The 22,581-nt window shown below is 37.0% G+C and overlaps 1 protein-coding gene across 1 annotated transcript in view; it reads left to right on the forward strand.

Annotated features, from left to right (window-relative positions):
* DGKB (diacylglycerol kinase beta) overlaps nt 1–22,581 on the forward strand; it is a 332,776-nt gene that overhangs the window by 108,708 nt on the left and 201,487 nt on the right. The window contains exon 17 of the mRNA XM_058182793.1: nt 3,783–3,943. Within this exon, the coding sequence (XP_058038776.1) occupies nt 3,783–3,943 (161 nt within the window). The remainder of the gene's footprint in view (nt 1–3,782; nt 3,944–22,581) is intronic.

Here is a 22,581-nt window from a genome sequence, read left to right on the forward strand (position 1 = left end):
ATAAAAAGTTATTTTAAAAGCTTATTTTGCTTCAGATGTAGTTATGATGGATTATGTCTATGAAAGGGGAAGTAGTTTGATGGATTACACTGAAGTGGCAGTTTCCCCAGAAGATGGGAGCACATTATAAGGAAAAGGAGCAAGACAAAAGACAACATCGCCCACAACTGGATCAGAAATAGGTGAAGAGAGTTAGGATAGCCATTCCCTAGAATCTTCCAGGATATATCCATCAGGGTGAGAGTAACAGAAGTTTTGTTGACAAGATTCTGTTTCTTATCTGTAAGCTATATAGAAATGAACTTTGGATGGGAAATTCTATGACTGTGTTATTCTTGGGCTGATCCTGACAGTGGTTTACTCTAGGGAATGAAAATAATCATAGCAGCTGCATTTATTATGTATGTATTTGTTAATATCTGTATGTGTGTGTGTGTGTACATGCATATTCCCCCCCTCTCTTTGTGTGTGTACACACACATCTCCGTCTCATAATCTCCCTGGGTATGCAGAATTTTTTTTATATATATATATATATATATATATATATATATATATATATATATGGGTAGGTAGGTCGGTCAGTCTTTGGTTATTCGGGTTTTCTCCCACGTAAAATTGGAAATGTCTTGGCGACGTTTCGACGAAGTCTCATTCGTCATCTTCAGGCTTCAGCTTCGTGTTTCTGGGAGCAATGTGTAATTGCAGCTGTTTCTTCCTTTTTAATTGCTAGTGGGGGGTTTGAACTGATTGGGTGGGAGCTTGGCTATGCTCTGATTGGATGGGGGTTTTTTGTGCTCTGATTGGATGGGGGTGTGTCCTGTTTGGGTGGTGGCTTGGTTGTGCTGAGATTAGTCTGAGTTGCAGGGGGATTTGAGCTGGTGAGCTGCATTGCTGTTGTTTGGCTTCATGGTCATGGTCGTGCTACATCTTCATAGTGGGTGTCAGTCTGCTGCATGTATGGATTGGAGGGGTTTGAAATGGCTAATGTTGCAGCTGCGGTCTGGCTTCTGGTCCTTGGTCGTGCTTCATGATCAGTGTGGGTTTGGGTCTGCTTTCTGTGTGGATGTGTGGAGCCAAGCTCCCACCCAATCAGTTCAAACCCCCACTAGCAGTTAAAAAGGAAGAAACAGCTGCAATCACACATTGCTCCCAGAAGCACGAAGCTGAAGCCTGAAGATGACGAATGAGACTTCGTCGAAATGTCACCAAGACATTTCCAATTTTACGTGGGAGAAAACCCGAATAACCAAAGACCTACACACACACACACACACACACACACACACACACACACACAATACATACACACAGACCATAGACAGTCTCTCACACATTATATAGAAAGTGTCATTGATAGAAATTGTGTCTCTCCAGATTCTTATTATGATATTAAATAAGATGTTAGAAAGTCATATATATAAATAATATATAGATAAGCTGTTAGACAGGTTAATATAGAGGATTTTGGTTTTTTAAAAGCAACAAACCCTTAATCCCTTCTTCAGGTTGCTCCTCTTTCACACAAGTGTCTATGTATCTTATTATATAGACAGAAGTACTCATTTCAATATACATAAGCAAACACACATACTCACATACATACCATTAAAATTAATGTGAGAAAGAAAGACTAAAGGACTGTATGTAGGCTTCCTGCATTTCCACACCGAAAAGATATCTGCTTCCATTAACAAAAAACATAGAAGAAAGACATTGTAAGAGGCTTAAGCATGAGAAAAATATCTATCAAGAGGCATGAAAGATTAGGAGCGCAGAACTAGCAAATCTTGTATACTAGCTGATTGGTAGGAGTAGCTGGTATTGTAACAGCAGGAGCTGTTACATAAATAATATATTTATTATTAGAAAATAAATATATAACATTGCAGAAATAAAGCTATCTGTATCTTTTGTATAACAGAAATAAAATACTAAAGACATTCATAACTTAGGATAAACAGAAATAATATACATTTTAGATAGATAGATAGATAGATAGATAGATAGATAGATAGATAGATAGATAGATCAATCTATAGATCTATAGATCTATATTTATTTATTTATTTATTTATTTGATTTTTATACCGCCCTTCTCCCGAAGGACTCAGGGCGGTGTACAGGCAAAATAAAACAGATAGTAGAATATACAATTTAAAATACGATTAAAAAACTTATTTTAAAATTGGCCTGGAAGTATACAATGAACTAAAAACCCCATTTAAAATTAGTTAATAAAAGTTAAAATTTAGTAAAATTCAGTTTAAGCCAGCCACACGAATAAAAAGATATGTCTTCAGTTTGCGACGGAATGTCCGAAGGTCAGGTATTTGGCGTAAACCCGGGGGAAGTTCGTTCCAGAGTGTGGGAGCCCCCACAGAGAAGGACCTTCCCCTGGGGGCCGCCAGCCGACATTGCTTGGCGGACGGCACCCTGAGAAGTCCCTCTCTGTGAGAGCGTACGGGTCGGTGGGAGGCATGAGGTAACAGCAGGCGGTCCTGTAAGTACCCAGGCTCTAAGCCATATATCTCCTCTATTTCAGTGTTGGCGAACCTTTTCGGCACTGAGTGCTAAAATGGGTCCATGTGCCAGAAACTGGAAGAGAAAATGATTTTCCGGTTTCTGGTACATGCATGCGCACTGGCCACCTGGTCTTCCAGGTGGCAGCTCTTCCAGTTTCTGGTGCTTCCACAGGCATGAAGACCAGATGGCAGATGGCAGACATGATGGAAGAGCAACAGGTGATGGCTCATGTGCCCAGAAAAATGGCTCTGTAGGCCACTTCCGGCACGTGTGCCATTACGGCTCTATCCCATATGAATATAATAAGAAGACTGTTCCCAAAGACTGGGAAAGCTGCTTTCTGGCATGTTCAAAAATCATATACAGATAGAGTCCACAGACATATAAATAATGGTGAATTTGCAAACTGGAAGGAGTATCATGTACAACACATTCCAATGATGAGAAACTGACTGACAAGTTGTATTTCTACATTCAACTAGTTTAGTTTTATGAAAATATTTATTGATGCATAAATATATATTAAAATTAACATAATGAAATAGTTAGTATCATTATATTAATTTAGCTATTATATTCCATTGATTGGGCCTTTCTTTTTGTGTTGAGTATGAATGTTCTGATAGGTAGGACTTTATGAGCAATGACTAAGTTGTCCAAGTCATGTTATTGATATACAGAAATCTATTGTTCCTAAAAAAGTTCCTAAAAAAAATTTCCCTCTGAACCCTTATCTTGAAATAATCCCTCTGAACCCTTATCTTGAAATAATCATTGAGTATTCCTTAACATAATGTCATTAATGAACTTTGCTTTGATATTGCTTGCTTCACCACTGCTACCACTTCTTCAACCACTTATTACTTCTGTGCATTGGGCAATTAAGACAGCAGACAATTATTTTGCAATTATTCAGCAATAAACAGGAAGCCAAGTGATTATTAATAAAATTCGTGGTGGGCTAGTTGCTAGTTGTGGTGGGTTAGTTGTGGTGGGGAATCGGTACAATGTCTGATTCCCAACTCAGCTACCTAATTAAGGAGAAGATGCTAAATCCATACTTTTAGTTCCAGTGTCTGTGCCCTCACTACTGAAATGGTGGCAGTGGTGTTCATTAAAGCAGAACCAGTGGGTACAGATAGGTGTTAATGGCCTGGTTTAGGTTAAATGCATCTTTCATGTATTAATGGTAAGGTGGTGACCATGTTCCTAAATCTGCTATTTCAAATCACTGTGCTTTATTTCTTTTTCAAAAGGATATGAAGGGGAGAATCTTCTCAAGATTTTAAAAGATATTGAGAACAGTACCGAAATCTTGCTGGATAGGTGGAAATTTGAAGTCATACCTAATGATAAAGATGAAAAAGGAGATCCTGTGCCTTACAGCATCATTAATAATTACTTTTCAATTGGAGTGGTAAGATTTATTTATATTCCCATATAATTTTTTTTTCAAAATAACTATTTTGAGTTGATGTTCAAAATGAGGGATGGCTGAATGCAAATAATTTGTTTTTTCTTAGCAAGAGAAATACGTAGATGACACAATTTGCATAAATGTATTTACATAGTCAAAGTAAAATTATTTTCTCAAGCTCTTCCACCTGTTCTTGCATGGGCAATATAATCACACTGTTTGTAATGGTTTGTATGAAGAGCTGTAGCACTAAATTAGTGGTGCCTATACAAATATCAAGGATGAATCATTCATTAACACCTCTTAACTGTCATGTTAGTAAATATTCAGATTTTTAGAGGAATGCTGTTGAAGTACATTTGTTAAATATACCCTTTAATGGACAGGTAATTGATGACATATATTAGTCTGTCTATTCCTTTTCTATACCAGTTGTTGATTCTCTTGGTGACATAGAAAAAGAAATGTATGTATGTATGTATATATGTATGTGTGTATGTATGTATGTATATATGATAAGCACATGCTTTCTATGGAAAATATTCAAGCTCCAATTCCAATAACCTCTGGGTAGGATTGGAAGAGACTCCAGTCTGACTGTATGAAATTCTGCTATTCTGCTATTCTTCGCTATCAAAGAATTTAAGATGAAACCAAGAATGGTCTGGGTTAAAATCATGGACAATGTCAGATGTTTTTTCTAATGCAATGCTGTATACAGCATTCAGAGTATGAAGGAGGCCAAATCTTTTTTGAGATATAAATGATTTATTACAAATTATTTGCCAAGCGCTAATTATACTCATTCAGAAATTTCTAGTACCTGTTGAATTACAGTCCAGTGAGGAGATCCAACTAGTATTTGAACTGTATATTTTGTTGGTTTGTTTGTATCATGTCTTTATTATTACAAATCTACAATTTTCTACAGTAAAGTTTGCCTTCCTGTCTTCAGTAATCAGAAGTATTTATCTAAGGCAGGAGTATCAAAGTCATGTTGTCACCTTAGATCAAGGTATTCATCCTCTGAATAGAAAAGCACAATTTCTTCTGTTTATCACTTTTTTAGTGATAGAAGAAGCAATTTCTTATCCCTTGGCATGAAAGAAGTTCCAAATCTTCTGCATTATCTATCTATCTCTCCCTCCCTCCTTCCCTTCCCTCTCTCTTTCTCTCGCTCTCTCATTTTCTCCCTCCCTCCCTCCCTCTCCCTCTCCCTCCCTCCATCCATCCCTCCCTCCATCCATCCATCCCTCCATCTATCCCATATCTATCTATCTGTCACAGAATAGAAATACTAGCATGAAATAAATATAAGTAAATAAAAATAACAATGTAACTAATAGAAAAAGAAAAATCAGAATGATCAATAAATGTTCTCTAGGACAGTTTAGGAACTTCTTATAACTTACTGAGGTTCATGTAGAAAAAGATCCTCATTTGTATTACTACTGCTGAGGAAAAGAAATCAGCTTGTATTCACTGTCAGGTTTATCCTGCAAAGTGGCAGTAAAGTATGTATGACAAAGGTAAATGTAGTTTTAGAACATTTAATATATTGCCACATAAATGTATAATCAGATACGAATTTTAATTGTTATGATTTAATACCATTCAACTCTACTCAGTCACTAAGCTCCTCTCTTGATAGTATGCTAAAAACCTTCCAAACCTCATAACTATAAATTTTTTGTTAGTTACAAGCTTTCTCTCTTCACTGCAGTTATTTTAAACTTCTGTCAATATGTTTAATTCCTTATATTTAATATATTCTTGCAGAATAAAATAAGAATCTGAACTACTAGAAACCTAGACATCACATTAATTTTGTACTAAAGATTTTCTTTTGACATTCATGTACAATACAAGTGATACATACATGTTATAAGAATAAAATGACCATATAATCTTGTAACTGATGGTAGCTTTTACAGGACAGTAAATCAAAATAATATCCAGAAAAAACATTAAAAACAAGAGGAGTAAGATGAATTGTTTTAATGTACTAGCTACTCTTCTAAATTATATTCAAAATATTTATATTTTGTTTAACTATAAAAAGATGTTCAAAACTGTTGTTCTTGATGTTATTTTTACTCTGCCTTTTTTGTAAAATATATATTTTATAGCAAATATATTTAACATTCTTGCCTCCTATTTTTCCCAATAATCCTGTTGGGTGGCAGGGCTGAATACCTATATAGATAATTCTTGACTTACTATCATAATTGAGTCCAGATTGATTGTTGTAAGTTGTGCTATTCATTAAGTTGGTCATCATGTTACTGCACCTGATTTCATGACTATTTTTCTGTGTCAATTAAGTGAATCACTGTGGTTGTTAAGTGAACACCACAACTGTTAAGTAAAGATTGGTCAGCAAGCAAATATATTGTCTGCAGTGGTCCTTTTTTGTTAGAAACAAACAGTAAATGGCTGTAAATGCAGGCTGGTTGCAGAGTTCCCCAAATGTGATTATGAGACCATTGGAAGGCAGGCAGCTGTCTGTGGAAATTTCAAATCCAGGTTGCAAGAAGTCTTAGGGAGTTCTGGTGTAATTTGAAACATTTCCTAAGGAAGGGTTATAAGTTGAGGATTATTTGTGATATAAAAACATAAAAGGGGTTTTTTTTGTATTCTTTGGTTAAGGTGCATATAGGTATGATCATTATTCAATAATCATAACCCTATCTGTACAGCTGGAATTGAGTATTAGGAGATTGTTATATGTTCATGAATTATATAATGTTTCATTATGGTTATATTGTTTTAGTCTATTATCATTTTATTACACACATTTTTATTTTGTATATTGCAGTCGTATTATTATGTGATGTGCCATTCTGTGTAGCTTAATTAGAATGTTAAAATATGAATTTATATTTCAGTTATTATTATATCTCACAAAAATGATAAGTGTAATAGTTATGTCAACATAGCTTAACATATTTGATAGAAAAGACCCAGGCAGTTTCTCTAAATCAGAAGCACAAAAGCAGCAATTTTCTTGAAGTTGAGGACCCTCACAATTTTAACCCATCTCATATTTTGAGAACATTGAGAGACAAAATTTGGTATATTATAACATGGAAAGGCTTAAATCACCCATTGTTCCTACTGGAAATCATAACCACTTCCAAACAATTAGTAGACTTTCCCCTGGTTTCATGAATGGGTGTTTTTATAATCATAACCTTTGGAACTGGTAGTGATTGCAAAAGTTGTTTCCTGCCCCTGCTTTCTCTTGTGCTAATTCTAAGTCTGCTGCTGCTGCGTAGTAGTAGCACAAAACTAAAGATATGTGCAGTTTTTATCTCTTTGAAAACCTCTATGTTCACTTCAGCCTGCCTAGGTTGTTGAAACTGTCTAATTTTGTAGTGGAGTCCTGGATGCTTAGGTTTCAGGAGCCTTTCCTGGTAGGAAAAACGAGAACAGTTGAAGCATCCTCCTGCTTTGAGGATGGAAAGAAATAGGGTAGGAAGATGGGAAGGTAGTAACTTCCATATTTGCCCCTTTCCATCAACATTGGGACTTGAACATGGATTGGCTGCAGTTCAGCTGCAAAACTCCAAGCTATCATTATATGACAGCAGCAAGATATAGAATATTAATACTATCCTAACTCAATGCTTCCCAAATTTGGGTAAATTACCCCAAATTGGTAAAAGTGTTTGTTTGTTTGTTTTTGGGTTGGGTAGCAAGACACAAACCATTATCCAATCACAAGAGGTATATTTAAATTTAAAGTGCTTTACCTTGGGTTAAAAGGACTTTCTGATAAACAGTTTTAGATTAAATAAAAAGTTTGGAAGGTCTGCCTAAGCTAATGACTTGAGGTAAAACTGGCATGGAAAAAAAGAGTTATTAAAAAATCAGATTGTCCTTGTTTAGCGACTGTCTGATTTCGTGACTGTTCACAGTTACAATAGGGATGAAAAAAATAGCTATGCAATCAATTTTTGCATTTATGACCTTTGTACCAGTGATGGGTTGCTCCCGGTTCTGTCCGGTTCTATAGAACTGGTAGTAAAACCGGTGGGAGGCTCCGCCCACCTGCCCCGATGTCATGAAGGGGCTTCTGCGCATGCACAGAAGTGCATGTACACCCTCCCATTGTGAACCAGTAGTAAAGTTGAGTAGAACCCATCCCTGCTTTGTATATCTGTAAAGTAATATTATAAGCACAGTCATATTTTCACTTAGCAACTGCTTCACTTAGTGACTGACTTGCCAGTCCCAATTGTGGTTGCTAAATGAGGATTTCAAGTTTCTTGAAATTGAATGCATGGCTCTTCTTTTATGAAGTTTAGAGATACTTCTTGGAATGAAAGTGAGGGATAGAAGAGAAAATTTACTTCATTTTCCCACTGAGAGTCAGAAAGTTCAATTCCTTGTTGTTTTTCATCCATGAGCTTGGTTTGATCTGGACATCCTTTTGAACAAACAGGGAATATGAACTATTTCTAATTCCTGAAAGCTGCTTCATTAGAAGGAATTTATAAACATTAACCTCCAATCTTATGGGGCAGGGTTGTGTTACTCTATTATTTTCCAGGACATTTGGCAAAGATTACAACATTTACATTTATATGAATTAACTTGTCATGGGTTTTGCTCTAGAAAGTCTGGTCAACTTATGTTTGCTATGTTTATGAATGTCAGCACCTCATTTAGACTAATGAAACAAAGTAGGCTCTCCAGGGCAAGCTTATAATATTCTTATTTTGCTATGGTAACCTGGTAAACATAGCTGTTCAAAATCATCATTGCCAAGGGAACGGATAACTGCTATTTGGTCATTTAATCCTGCAAACTCATTGCTTTATGCAGCATTCATTTGTAATAATGAGATTCCCTCCCCCACACCCCGATAATTTAAAACTGCTCTGGATCAAAGCCTTGCTTCAAAACTGCAAAATGTTTAATGAATGTACCTCACCTTTTCCATTCTTTTGAAATGCTTCTTTACTTCATAAAGACTTTCCCCATAGGGCATGGTTGTGATGTGCCATATTGCCTTGTATAATAAAACATGGACAATTGGACAAGTGACATGAAATAAATGCTCAACAAAAAAGTATATCTATATATTTTCCCTACCTAAAGGCAGAACATAGGGGAACTTTAATGGACAAGTGTGAATGATAGATATTGCTGTGGAACCAATGCCCCAAATATTTCATTTGTTTTCTGGGTGAAAATATAGTTGAAGGGAGATTTTCTTTATTTTATGAGTTTAAGTTTTTTACAGACCATAAGGTCAAATGCACATTTCATTAAAATAATATTATAGAGTGGCTTAGAGTCATTATACATATTCATAACCGAAAGGAAAAATAAATACTGAAAAACAACAGAGTTTCAAAATATATAGTGTAGTTAGATAAATGAAACTGTCAGCTATGTATTCTGTAATTAACTTATCTACATATGTAATACTCAATAGTTATAACATTATTTTCTGTGTAAGAGATTTGTAATTTACTAAGTAATGATCAGCAATTCGTCATAGTATTCATAAATCCTACCCTAATAAAATCCTGCTGTAATAATGCTGTATATTAATAACATTCTCTAAACTGTGAAACATATCGTTTATTTAAATAAAGGCAAAAGGGGAGTTAAGGATGCCTGTGCTTTGCTGTATCATAGAAATTCCCTTTTTGTATGTCATATTTAACTAGTTTGCATATGGCACAAATTTTAATAGATGTTCCCCAGTGAGTTTGGGACAATCTCTTCTAAAATTGGATGGTAATATAAAGTAAACGATATTATTATGCTTGTACTGTTTTTAATGGCAGTTGCTCTACAGTTATTTTTAAGATTATAATAGGAATTAAATACAAATAATTACATTTCTTAATCACTAAACTCATTTGCTTTATACCATTTTTTGGAGAGATTCTTAGTACATTTTCATGTGTTGAGAAACTATTGTAGTTAATATGTAATATATGTTTCACACGAACAGGGTATTTGTGTCATAATTACTAATGCTGCCATTGAATATGTTATGCAAATCTAATATAAAAATAAATTATTATATAGTTCCAGTTGTATATGTAGATTCAATTATAATTATATATTTTTTGCTTTCCTGCATTTAAGCATAAAAAGCTTATCTAGTTGAAATGAGTATGTGAAAGTTTAGGTCAAGGCTGTCAAACTTGCGGTCTGTGGGGCGAGTGCGTCGCTCACTGGCCACACCCATGCCCAATTTAGCGAAGGGGGAAAAAGTTGAGATATGTCACATGATGACCCCATGACAACGCAAGTTTGACACCCCTGATTTATGTTGAGGCAATTTTTTAATATAACTTATTTTAAAAGAATATATCTGTAGCTCATCCAAAAAGAAGGGATTATGTTTTGGCCTATGCTTGAATAGCAAAGCAAGTACAATTATATTCAGTATACTGATTCTTATTTAATTTGTTATTACTTATTTCAATCTGGTTTCAAATTATTAAAAAAGAAACAAGAAACAATAAGCTGACACATAGTTACAGAGGTTATTTTCATTTACAGCACATCCCTTAGAACTTAAATTTTCATTTTATTATATATATTTGAAAAATGGACACATTTTTCTTTTAAAAAACAGAAGTAAATTTGATACCAAGGTATAATGAAAAGAAATCATTTTCTGAAATGCAGATGTAATCGTGTTTAAGTTTATTAGGTTAATACAATACAATAATAAGTACAAGCTTAGTCGATGTTTTTCCCATTTAATGTGGGTTAGTGACATTTTGATATGAAGCACCAGATCTTTAATGAGGTCTCAGTCAAGAGTGATACTTAGATAATGATACATGAATTCATAAAAACTAAAATAAAAACGCTTTAGTCCATTTTAACTTTTACCTTATGAGAATCAACACTGGCCATAAGATTAACAAGATCTTGATTGACTACTAATACTCTCACATTTTAGTGACTAATTATGTCTAGTTAATTGTATGAGATAATATTTGAAGCTGAATTTAACAATGAAATTTAATCTATCATCCAGACAAATTCCTTGGGAAAAGATTTACCACACCAAGTATTAATAACTGCTGCCAGCATTAAATGTATGGTTTCTGTAATGTGGTTATATTTACTAAATATTAAATTTTGACAAACTGTTATCAGAACTTCTGATGGCAAAATCCGAACCTTGGGTTAGTGGAGAATTAGTGTATTAAAATGAAGACCTATCTTTCCAACCTCTTGCTTGGCATTTTTTTCAGTGGCATGTAACATTTGAGTAGGGGGAAAAAAACTACATGATTGGTCTTGACCATCTGCTGGCAGTTTACATAACAGTATCTGGGGTTACACATGGTGAAATGATAAACTAGCTCGTTTATCACAGATACATATCCTGTTCATAAAGCCTTATATTACAAATTTAGCTTTATATGTTTGTGAAGTTTTATTGGCAGGGAGTTAGAGGGACTGATACTTAAAAGTACATATTCTTAAAGCTTAAATGTGTATACAATAAACTATGATAAGTCAATAAACTGTGAAAGTCATAAAGCAGGGTTAATAAAAACACAACAAACTGGCAACTAGTTAACTAATTATTTTCTGTAATGAGTGAGATTCAACCCTAAATTATCATATTGAGTAGATGTAGGATCTAGTCCCTCTGTGAATATTCTTAAATGTTTCTTTTATTATAACATTTTATATTATAGCATATATTTTGAGAAGATAAAGCCATTGATCAAGCATAGTATAATCCTTATAAGCAATCTTCCCTTGATTTTTCACTATTTTTTTAAAATGAAGCTTCAAAATTTCAAGTTAATTAGGAATATATTTTTCTTAAGTTACACTGGAACCTAAGGCCATTCTGTGTTTATGTACACTCTATTTTAATTGGTGCCTAATTTTATAGTGACTTAAATTAACACAAAATTATATGTGGATATCTGTTATAATGTAAATCCTTATATATGCGTCCAAGTAAACCTCTTATATACCCCCATTTCATATATATAATCTTCATATTGCATTTAGCTCATGAACACCCTGCTGCTACCGGCGATCTCCCATCGACCAGTGTGCTCCCATAGGGAGGTTCTCCTTGGGGTGCCGTCGGCCAGTCAATGTTGGCTGGCGACACCCAGGGGGAGGGCCTTCTCTGTGGGGGCACAACCCTCTGGAACAAGTTACCACCAGGTATCCGTCAACTCCCTGATCTTCGGACCTTTCGACGCGAGCTGAAAACATTTCTGTTTCACCGTGCAGGACTGGCCTAGTGGGGTTTTAATAAGGGGTTTTATTGGTTTTAAGTTCTTCAATCAACTCTAAATTTTCCTTTGTATTAATTGATTTTACTTTGACTGTAAACTGCCCTGAGTCCTTGGGAGAAGGGCGGTATAGAAATCGAAACAATAATAATAATAATAATAACAACAACATTCCTATTGCAAGTTGGTAGAAGTTATATGTCATTGAGTATGGTTCTGTTCTATGTATAAAGAATGAAGTGTGATGCCAGGAATAGTTTTCAAGACAGACAAAACCATTGTGTCAGTTAAGAGCAGGATAGATAGAGCAGGATAAATAGATTTCCACTGACTAAAACATGGGAATTTAAAAAAAAACCAAACCAATCATAGAATTTAAAAATGGGACACAGAAACACATAGACTTAGGCTAATTTTATTGTCACTTTGAATGTACACTAATCAGCATGCATTAAAAAGGGGTGTTGGTCTTACCTGAGATTTACCTTCTCGTTGGGTGGAGACAGCAGCCAGGAATGGGTTGTACTCGTCTGTTCAGTTGAAGGACTGAGTCTGTCAAAATTGTAAGTCCTACCCTTGTTGCTAGGGCCTCCCAGCTTTTGGTGAAGATGAAGAAACAGATTTGACATGTCAGAAAAAGAGGTGAGTTAGAGAAGCGGAGACCAGACTGACTAAGGGTGGGGCTGGCTGCTGTCTCCACCCAGCAAGAAGGTGCATCTCAGGTAAGACCAATACACTTGCTCCATAATGGTGGATACAGCAGCCAATTATGGGACATTTCAAAGCTGACTGTCCCCTGAACCACAGGCGGGTCCCAGTCTCATCAGAAACCTCCCCTTCCGAATGCACCCATTGCAATACCCTGTGGCCAAATGCCACCTCAGCAGAGGCAAACCTATCTATTTTATAATGCTTGATAAAAAGTGAAGGGGAAGTCCAAGTGGCCACCCTGCAGATTTCTGTCAGGGGAGCCTGAGTGGCCCATGCCACCGATGTGGCTGCACTTCAGGTGGAATGTGCCCTCACTAATGCAGGCTTCAGTAGGGAACACAACTTGTATGCCTTTGCAATAGTCTGCTGAATCCATCTGCTGATGATGAAGGCATGACCCTGCAACCTAAAGAAGCTGGTAGAAAGGCAATAAACAATGATTCTATCATTTTTAACTCAGCCGTCCCCTTGAGATAGATACGGAGGGCCCTCTGGACATCCAAGGTATGCCACCAGGATTCTAAAGGGTGGACAGGGTCAGGGCAGAAGTTGGGCAAAATCAGTTCTTGCATTCTATGAAAGGGAGTGTTAATTTTGGGTAGAAATGAAGGATACAGGTGGAGTACCACTCAATCAGTGTGAAAGATGCAGAGATCACTCCTCATGGAGAGAGCAGCAATCTCAGAAATCCACCTGGAGGAAGTAATTGCCACCAAGAAGGTGACCTTACAAGACAAAATATTGAGACTGGCAACCTGCAAGGGTTCCTATGGGGTCCCAGTGAGGGACCATGGCATGACAGACAGGTCCGATGTGGGGTACCTGTGTACCATGGGGGGGGCATAAATTAATTGCTCCTCAAAAGAAACTCCAATGTGGGGTGTTGAGAAAGGGAGTCAAGGGACCCACAGGTCAGTACAGATGAAAGTGCTGCAACCTGCCTCTGTAAGGTGTTAGGCAAGAGCCCAGTGTCTAATCCGTCCTGAAGAAATTCCAGAATCTGGGCTATGGATACCTCGAGGGGAGAGATGTCTGCACATCCACATTACACACAAAAGGCCCACCAAGTGGTGGAATAAATACGCTCTGTAGAAGACCTCCATGTAGCCAAAGTAATATAGCTCTATTAAAGAATGATGCCGTGGTGGTGGCTTGAATTTCCCATGCTGCCCCTTGGTGGACCTGTTGAAGGGACTGGTCAGAACGTTGCTCTTCTGGATGTAAGCCATGCTCCAGCTCCCCTGGGATGGTGAAGTTAGGCAATAAGGAAGCAATCTGTGCGTCCATTGAAGAAACTTGGAGTAGTGTCAATGCTGGGGCTAAATTGAAAAACCACCTATTGGTAATAATAATAATAATAATAATAATAATAATAATAATAATAATAATAATAATAATAATAATAATAATAATAATAATAATAATAATAATAATAATAATAATAATGGTAGAGGGTAGAGGAAGGGTTGACCCAGGAGTAATCCATTGCCATTGAACAACATTAAGGAACAGGTGGGGTGCAGGGACGACATCCACCACCTTGTTAGGGTCTGAAAAAAATGAGTGACAGCTCACGGGAAATCTGAGGGGCATCACCGTCCAGGGGAAAACCCAGATGTGCCGCATTGGTGGCCTTGAACAACAGTGATTTGAAAATGGCCAGTGAGAGGTATGTTGCTTGGGCAGCAAACCTTCATCATCTGAAAGGTCTGGTTGCTTGTGTCAACTTGCTCAAAGAGTGATGGATGACTCTCATGACATGGAGCCAGGGACCCTGGGTCTTGAAAGGATTGGAATTCATCCGGGTAAGGATCAATATGCGAGCCTAATGTGACTGACACCTCATAGAATGCCTGGCTGGGCTGTTGGAAACTGACAGAAAGGATCTGCTGTATGGCCCTTGAGATTATGTCTTCAAATTATCCAGTAAGGGGAATCCCTGATCCCCCCGCCACCTGAACCAAAACTGGCATCCTGAGGAAGGACAGTGGCATGAGGAACCCATCTGGGATCCCGGATGGAAGGCTTGCCACAGGCAGGTTGTTCCGATGAGACCTGTTGTGTCTTGCCCGCCCTCAGAGCAGCCGGGGCCTTCTTATCTGCTCCCGAACACGGAGGAATGTATGCCCCCCAGCCCCAGTCCTGGCTCCATGCCCAGACAAACTGCAGAAGAAGGAGCACCTCCCGGCCCCAGCCCTGACTCCATGCCCAGGCAAACGGAGCAGCTAGACCCCTCCCCCTCCTCCACAGCATGTGAGCCTGAGGAGGGTTTATTACCAACAGCTGATTGGAGTGACTCTCGCATCAGAAGATTGGATAGGCGGAGGCAACAGAAGGAAGGGAGGGGCAGGCCTTAATGAGTGCTGAGTCTTGGAGCCACACCCCATGGCCTATATAAAGGATCTGCTTTCTGGCAGTCTCTGAGTCAGGCAAAAGTTGAACTTATCTTGCTGAAGTCACTTACTGGTCTCCTGCCTGCTCTGAGGACTTTGCTAGGACTTTGGGCAGAGCTGCAGAGGCAAGCCTGATTCGGATTTCCCTGACCCGGCCGTCAGCGGAGGAGTGGGACACGACAAGACCAATGAAAGCTCTACAATCTGGACAGTGAAACAGTGAAGGGACAGTCCCAGAGAGAGATCTGATCGGGGTTGCCCCTGGTAACCATTGATCCGTTGGTCAGCCGATGTACAGGGATCGTCCCCGGAAGTCAATATAGTTTCTTTTTTTACTGGCCTTACTGTAGATCTTTTGCAGGGCCTGATCCCTGAGCCTCTCATCCCAAAGGGATGCCTTGTTATGGTGGCTAGCTTTGTGATGAGGCCGGGAACTGTGTTTTCTCCAAATGTAGTCCCCAAGTCAACTGCCCTAGAGTGCTCTGGACCAGTCTCCATAGATATCATAGAAGCCATTAGGGCTGCTTCAGTCTTCCTGCCTCGCTTGGATTTGCACAGTGCCTTTGGCATCGTTCTGTGATGACTGACCAGGTATCCAAGTAATTGGTTTTTAAGCTTATGATCCGCTCATGACCACGTGGGCATTTGTCCAAAAATGTTGTTGGCCACTAACCGAGGCAGAAGCTCACAATGATGATAGCCCCACTTAGCTGTGGCCATGCTGCCAATCTGGGGTGAAGCGCTGTTGGCCCGAAGTCCTCTTGAGAGCTGAGGCCCTCTGTGAAGCACAGTTTGGCTGCCCAAGGTTATCCAAGCTGGCAGCGAGATAAATAGCTTTGCGTAGCGTAGCGCTGCCCAGCAGACAAAATTGAGCATGAAGCTTTAAATGGTAATCCGGCTGGCAACAGTGTGCAAGGCTCCTGATGATGTCAGTTCAACTGGCAATGGAGCGGAAGGCTTCTAAGAATAGCTGCTTGGCCAATGATAGAGTGCTACACTCCTGAGACTGGTGAGTGGATGGCCGTAGAGCACAAAGCTCGGGCGATAATGGAATACAAAGCTCCTAAAAGTAATAGCTCGGGATTTATTGGAGTACGAAACTCCTGATAAAAGTGGCCCAGTTGTCAGTGAAGTATGCGACCCTGGAAAATGGCGGCTCGGTTGTTCCAGCAATGGAGCACAGAGCTACTGATAGTTCAGTCCATGGAGAGCCCAACTGCTGCCACTGAGATGGGAGAAAAAACACCAGACTGTCACCTGAAATGCAGGCAGGTGAAACAGAGCATGAATCTTGCTGAAATTCAAACGTCGGGTGCAGCTGAGATTAGACAAAATGGCCACCCAACCAACTTGTTCAGGAGTGTGAAGCTCCTCCAAGTTACTGTCAATGTAAGTGGAGTGCAGGACTCCTGTAAAACTATTCCAGCTTCCATGGAGCTGTACCACTACTCCGGAACACTCACAGTTCAATGGGGAGCACAGTTCTAATTAGCCACATGTGAGCTGTCAAGGAGCTGGAAATCCCCTGACAACAGCTGAGCCGAAGCTCTGCTGTTGGGAAAAAAACAATAGCGACTCAACCAGAATTGGGAGTCAGCTGTCCTTTACTCACAAAGGATGAAATTGTGAATCAGAAATAAATCTCGATGAGATGGAGAAGTAGTCAGGAATGTGAAGAGAAGCTATCTGACATGTCCGTCCAGTCTGAAGGACTGAGTCAAAAGCTGGGAGGCCCTAGCAACAAGGGCAGGACTTACAACTTTGACAGACTCAGTCCTTCAACTGAACAGATGAGTACAACCCATTCCTGGCTTCTGTCTCCACCATTATGGAGAATGAAATTTCACTGCGTACAGCTCTCAAGAGGTCTCCATCTCCAATGTACATTACGTAAATAACTAAATAAAAAATTATGCATATACCCACATATATTGTACGACATGGAGAAACAACACAGTCTGGTTCGGATGTATGCATACACATGCAAATTCTATTTTTATAATTCTTATTAAGCAAATCATGTGGTCATTTATCAAATCCAGCTTCCCCAATTGAAGTTGTTTGTTAGAAACCAAGTAGGAAGGTTACAAGCTGTAATCACTTGACTGCAGAATGCTGCAACTGGTCATGAATGCAAGCCAGTTGCAAAGTGTCTCAGTTGTAATTATGTGAACCAAAAGGGGTGGGGGGCGACAGTTGTAAGTGCAAGGATAGGTCATACATCACTTTTTCCAAGGTTGCTGTAACTTTGAACCTTCATTAAATGAGCTGTTGTAAATGAGGACTAATTATATTAAAATAAACTTGCTTATTATAGCAAGAGTAGTTCAACAATGGAACTGAGAGAGTTGAAAGATTCCCCTTTATTGGATGTGATCAAGCAGAATAATTATGTGCTTAATTATTTGAAATTATTTCAAATTTCTAAATATTTTATCTGTTTTTCTAATATACAGAGATTTGGATTTCATGGATTGGCTCCTTTGAGTTTTATGATCTTTGAATCTATGTGTTCTATACAGTAGTGGGATTCAAATAATTTAACAACCGGTTCTCTGCCATAATGATTTCTTCCAACAATCAGTTCACCAAACTGTTCAGAAAGTTAACAACCAGTTCTCCTGAAGTGGTGCAAACTGGCTGAATCCCACCACTGGTTCTGTATGATTAGATAATTCTCCATATTTTATTATTATGTAATCTATTTGATTCTGGTGTTTATCCAAGATTGCCCATGTGCCAAGTTTGTGTTTATCTTGCTTTAGGTAGATTTTGTTAGTAAACAATTATCTTCTCAAATATTTATTAATTAATTCCCTGAATTATTCTGTTTCTTAATCCAAATATTTTTGTGATTTCTGATTCTTCTATTTCTTCAGTTTTTGCATTCTAATTACCTTGCAATTATTCATGTAATAATAATAGATCATAATTTATGTAGTAATAATAGATCAGCTGCCTTTTGGGCACTGATCGTGAAGAAAGTTTTGTTGAGAGAGTGTTTCCGCGGGGCGGGGACCCCAATGTAGATTCTTGATGTTGCATCTACATTTTTTTTTGCAATTTGCCATAGAATGTTTTCTTTCAGTACATCTGAAATAAACTTTGTAGTATTGATGTTTATTAGATATCCATTAAATTGAATAAATATGGTGATTCTTTTGTATGGCTTCTGCACAAATTTATCTCTAGCAACTGTAGTGTATATTAAATTATAAAATGACCTTTTAAGTAGGATTAATGGACTATTGGTTATTGATTCCTTTATTAGAGTTTACAGTTTGTGTTCTATAATTAATTCAGACCAACCAGATCATGTGATAAGACTATGATGTAACAAGGACAACATTGCATTCCTCAAAACCTAGAAACTTTTGAATTAACCATATGCACAATGCATAACCCCCTATAATCTAGTAGAGAAATGATGTAGAGATCATCCAAGCTCTGCAACTCAGCTGTAGCCTACTTAGAGGTCTGGGATGATTCTCACAAGCCTTGGACATGCTATATTGTAGATTGTGGCAGTATTTGTTCTTTCTAGATTCATTAACTTCACAAGAATTGGCAATAATTACCATGAAACCATTGAACTGCAGTATTAATCATAATTAATTTTTCTGTTTTATATCTCAACATTTTACCTGATAGCAATTCTATCACAAGTTTCAAGCCTTTGCTGATGTCAGTGATTGGAGATTAAGCTTCTTTCGTACATGGCACATAACTGTGGGAACATATGGCTTTAATTAAGTAGACTATTCTAGCTCCTTCTTAGGCAGTTTTCCACATGGCAAGCAATATTTGTTGAACACAAATCAAGTTTTACAGCTGTCTCTTAAAAGAAACTGATTGAATGACATAGGTTGCTTTTAAACACTCTGTTGGGTTACTTTATAAAAACCTCAGGAGATTAAGCCAGAAGAAAAGTTGGACTGGACATATACATTAAATATCATTTGGATCAGCTCATACCTTTCCTCTCATTTTAATCAATTTAAAGTATTGCTTGAGGAACTATTATGTAACACTAAATGTTGGCAGACAATACTGTGAAACCAATTTTTTTTTATTAAACTTATTCTTGCTTTACCCCTATATTTTTAATTAAGCCATTCAATCTAGTTTAACAAAGATTAAATTGTAAATTTGATTCCCTGATTTTCTTTTAGATGTTTCAGAAAAATAACATTTTCTGTGGCATCCAAATCTGGAATGTCCTTCTAACCCAGTGACAACAGTGTGACCTTTCAGTGCCAGATCAAAACCTACCTATTTATCTAGCCATTCAAAATGTATTTATTTATTTAGGGAAATTATTGTATTTGCAGCTGGAGCCACATTTTTCTATTATTTTACAATTATTTATGTTTCTGAAAACTTTTTTGAATTTGTCTCTTGGAGGTAGGTGTGGGTTACAAAATATTTTTTAAATTCTGGAAAGTTTATAATATATGAATCTTAATAATAAAAGGTCAAATATCTAATAGACATATAAATCATATTGTGCCTCAGCACTGATGAAATAAACTAATAGTAGTGATTGGTGGGGCTAGTGTAGCATAGTAGAGAGTATAATGATGGGGCAGACCCAGGTTCAGATAATATTTCCCTTAGAAGTTTAGGAGATGAATTTAAGCAATCGGTGTCTCAGTACAATTTATGTAAAACTTTTAAATTAAGTGAACAAGATAGAAATAGGCAGTGCTATAAGCATATTATCTGGAACTCATCTAAGATAAATAAAATCACTGCCTAAGGTTCTGATGATTTTTTATTTTTGTTATGACATCAAATTTATATCCAGATCAGTGTCTATAATAAAATATATAATGTAATGATATACAAAACATGTCTGCAACAGTAGTGGGTTGCACTTTCCTTCGCTACCAGTTTGAAACTCTGAGCGTCACTCACACGCATTGCTTCTGCGCATGCAAAGAACTTTCTGCGCATGCACAGACATCTGTGATGACATCTGAGCGGGTGGATGGAGCTTCCTGCTGCCGCCACTACTGGTTTGCCCGAACTGGGGAGAACCATCAGAAACCCACAACTGGTCTGCAACTAAAACTAAATAAATAGTTTCAAACTTATAATTGTTGATCACATAAAAATAGCACTATATACTAACAATAATCTAACAGCATTTAGTAAAGGCATTGGGCAATGCATATTTTTATTTACTGATAGTCCATTTTGTACATGTTCCAAGAGACTATTTATAACTTAATTTTGTTTTTAAATCCAACAAACATGCCTCCTAACGTGTGATGACCTGCCTAAATGAACCCTTTGCCACTTTCTCCCACCCTTTCCTTCCTTTTGTTATTTGGAATTTATATACTAGAGAATGCATATATTCTATTATTGCAATCTACAAACTTGTTCACATATAAACTTTCCAATATTATCTCTTCCATTTGCTATTTCTTAACTTTATCATTTACCTAAACACAAAATTCTATCCATAAAATTGAGATAGACAGAGAGGCAAAGTGCTATGGAAGAGAGGCAGGTTGATGGAAATTCTCTGGTTTGCTGAAATACAGAAAAATCCAAAATAATAATAAAAAATATCCCAGTGAGCCCTGACCATGTCATGAGTTTATTGAATAGTAATTGTTTAGAAGGAATAGAAAATCAGGTTGGGAAAAAAAAAGAATCAGATTGCTTAAATCTTGAACAAAGAGTTCTGCACAGAAACAGTCTGAAATTAATATACTCATTTAACTATGTACCATCAGTGGAACACTAAAGGGATTCTAAAAGCAAATTAAAGTTACTTGGAATTTGTTTAGCAGTTAAAAAACAATTTTTTGAATAACTGAAAATAAAGAGTCAATAAATATGCCTTTTTCCTTTTTCCTGACATTGTTATGGTTTCTGCCATGGTAATTTGGAGGTCTGACATTTATACTAGTTTAGCCTCCTTTTACTGAGGAATATGTCAGATTATGTGATGAATGCATTATTGGCAATGAAGGATAATCCTACATCACTGTAATTTCAAGAGAAAAGGAACTTATTTTTTCCACATCTACCGGATTCATTCATGAGGGCATAGGGTGTCATCCAAAATAATATGACACAAATAGAAATATGACTTTTAACATTTTCCATATTGAATTTTTAACAAATTAAAACAAGAAAAGAAAGGCAGAAAAACAGGTAGAAAGAAGAAGGAGAGGAGAGGAGAGGAGAGGAGAGGAGAGGAGAGGAAAGGAAAGGAAAGGAAAGGAAAGGAAAGGAAAGGAAAGGAAAGGAAAGGAAAGGAAAGGAAAGGAAAGGAAAGGTTTTATGTATATATGCATATGGGCTTTCTAAGAAAAAAATGTATAACCAGAATAACTGCGTATAAAAGATAGAACTCTATTCTTCGTAATCTTATAGAATATTTGATAGTTTAAAGTAGTAATTAAAAGAATATAAAACCATGGGTATTCCCAAGAAAGTGAGAATTGAAGTGGTTTAGGGGAAAACTTATTAATGGTGTTGCATAGGGTAATCAATAGAATCATGCATTTTTATTATATTAATTTTTAATTGATATTTCCCATCTTTAAAACCTTTATATGTCTATATAATTTTTAAATTATAATTGTCTAATTTTGTGGTAACTGAAAGAATATTTTGGGGTACTTTATAGACCAATAGATTTATTGTGAAAGTCAGCTTTAGTTTAAACTGTAGTTTAAAAGTAGTCATTCCTCATATGTGTGGAACATACAGCTCATATTCTTGGCATTTCTTTCAAGCCTTGAGATTCTATAGTACCTTCTGTGTGGAAAAAAGAAAAAAAAAAACATCTGTGGGTTTTTAATATGAATCCACTATTTCTTGATAATATTATGTCATTTGGCACCTTATCATGTGACCATTTCAGTGGTTAGCCTTTTTTTAACAGATGGATTCTATAATTCAAAAGCTGTCTCATTCAGCAGTTTTGATACTTGATATTACTGACTTTTGTGTTCTGTTTGTAATATAACAAACATTTCAAATGTAGAAGAATTTCTGCCTTCTTGTTTGGAATATTTCTGGTCAGAAGAACCTATGGAAGCAACTGAAGTGATTAAAAATAGTTGGGATATAGAGATGGGGCCATTATTATACCTTACCCAATTTTAGTATATATTGCAACACATGGAAAAAGAAATGGGGTATTAGTCACATGGTCACAGCTCATATCTTGACCTATTTTTTTGCTTTCCTGAGGGCAACCTGTTTCTGATCGTGTCAGAAGCATTGTACAGAAAGTACTTTTAGAACTACTGTACTTTTC

This window comes from Ahaetulla prasina, chromosome 4 (genome assembly GCF_028640845.1).
Source record: "Ahaetulla prasina isolate Xishuangbanna chromosome 4, ASM2864084v1, whole genome shotgun sequence".
In the NCBI taxonomy this organism is placed as follows: Eukaryota; Metazoa; Chordata; class Lepidosauria; order Squamata; family Colubridae; genus Ahaetulla; species Ahaetulla prasina.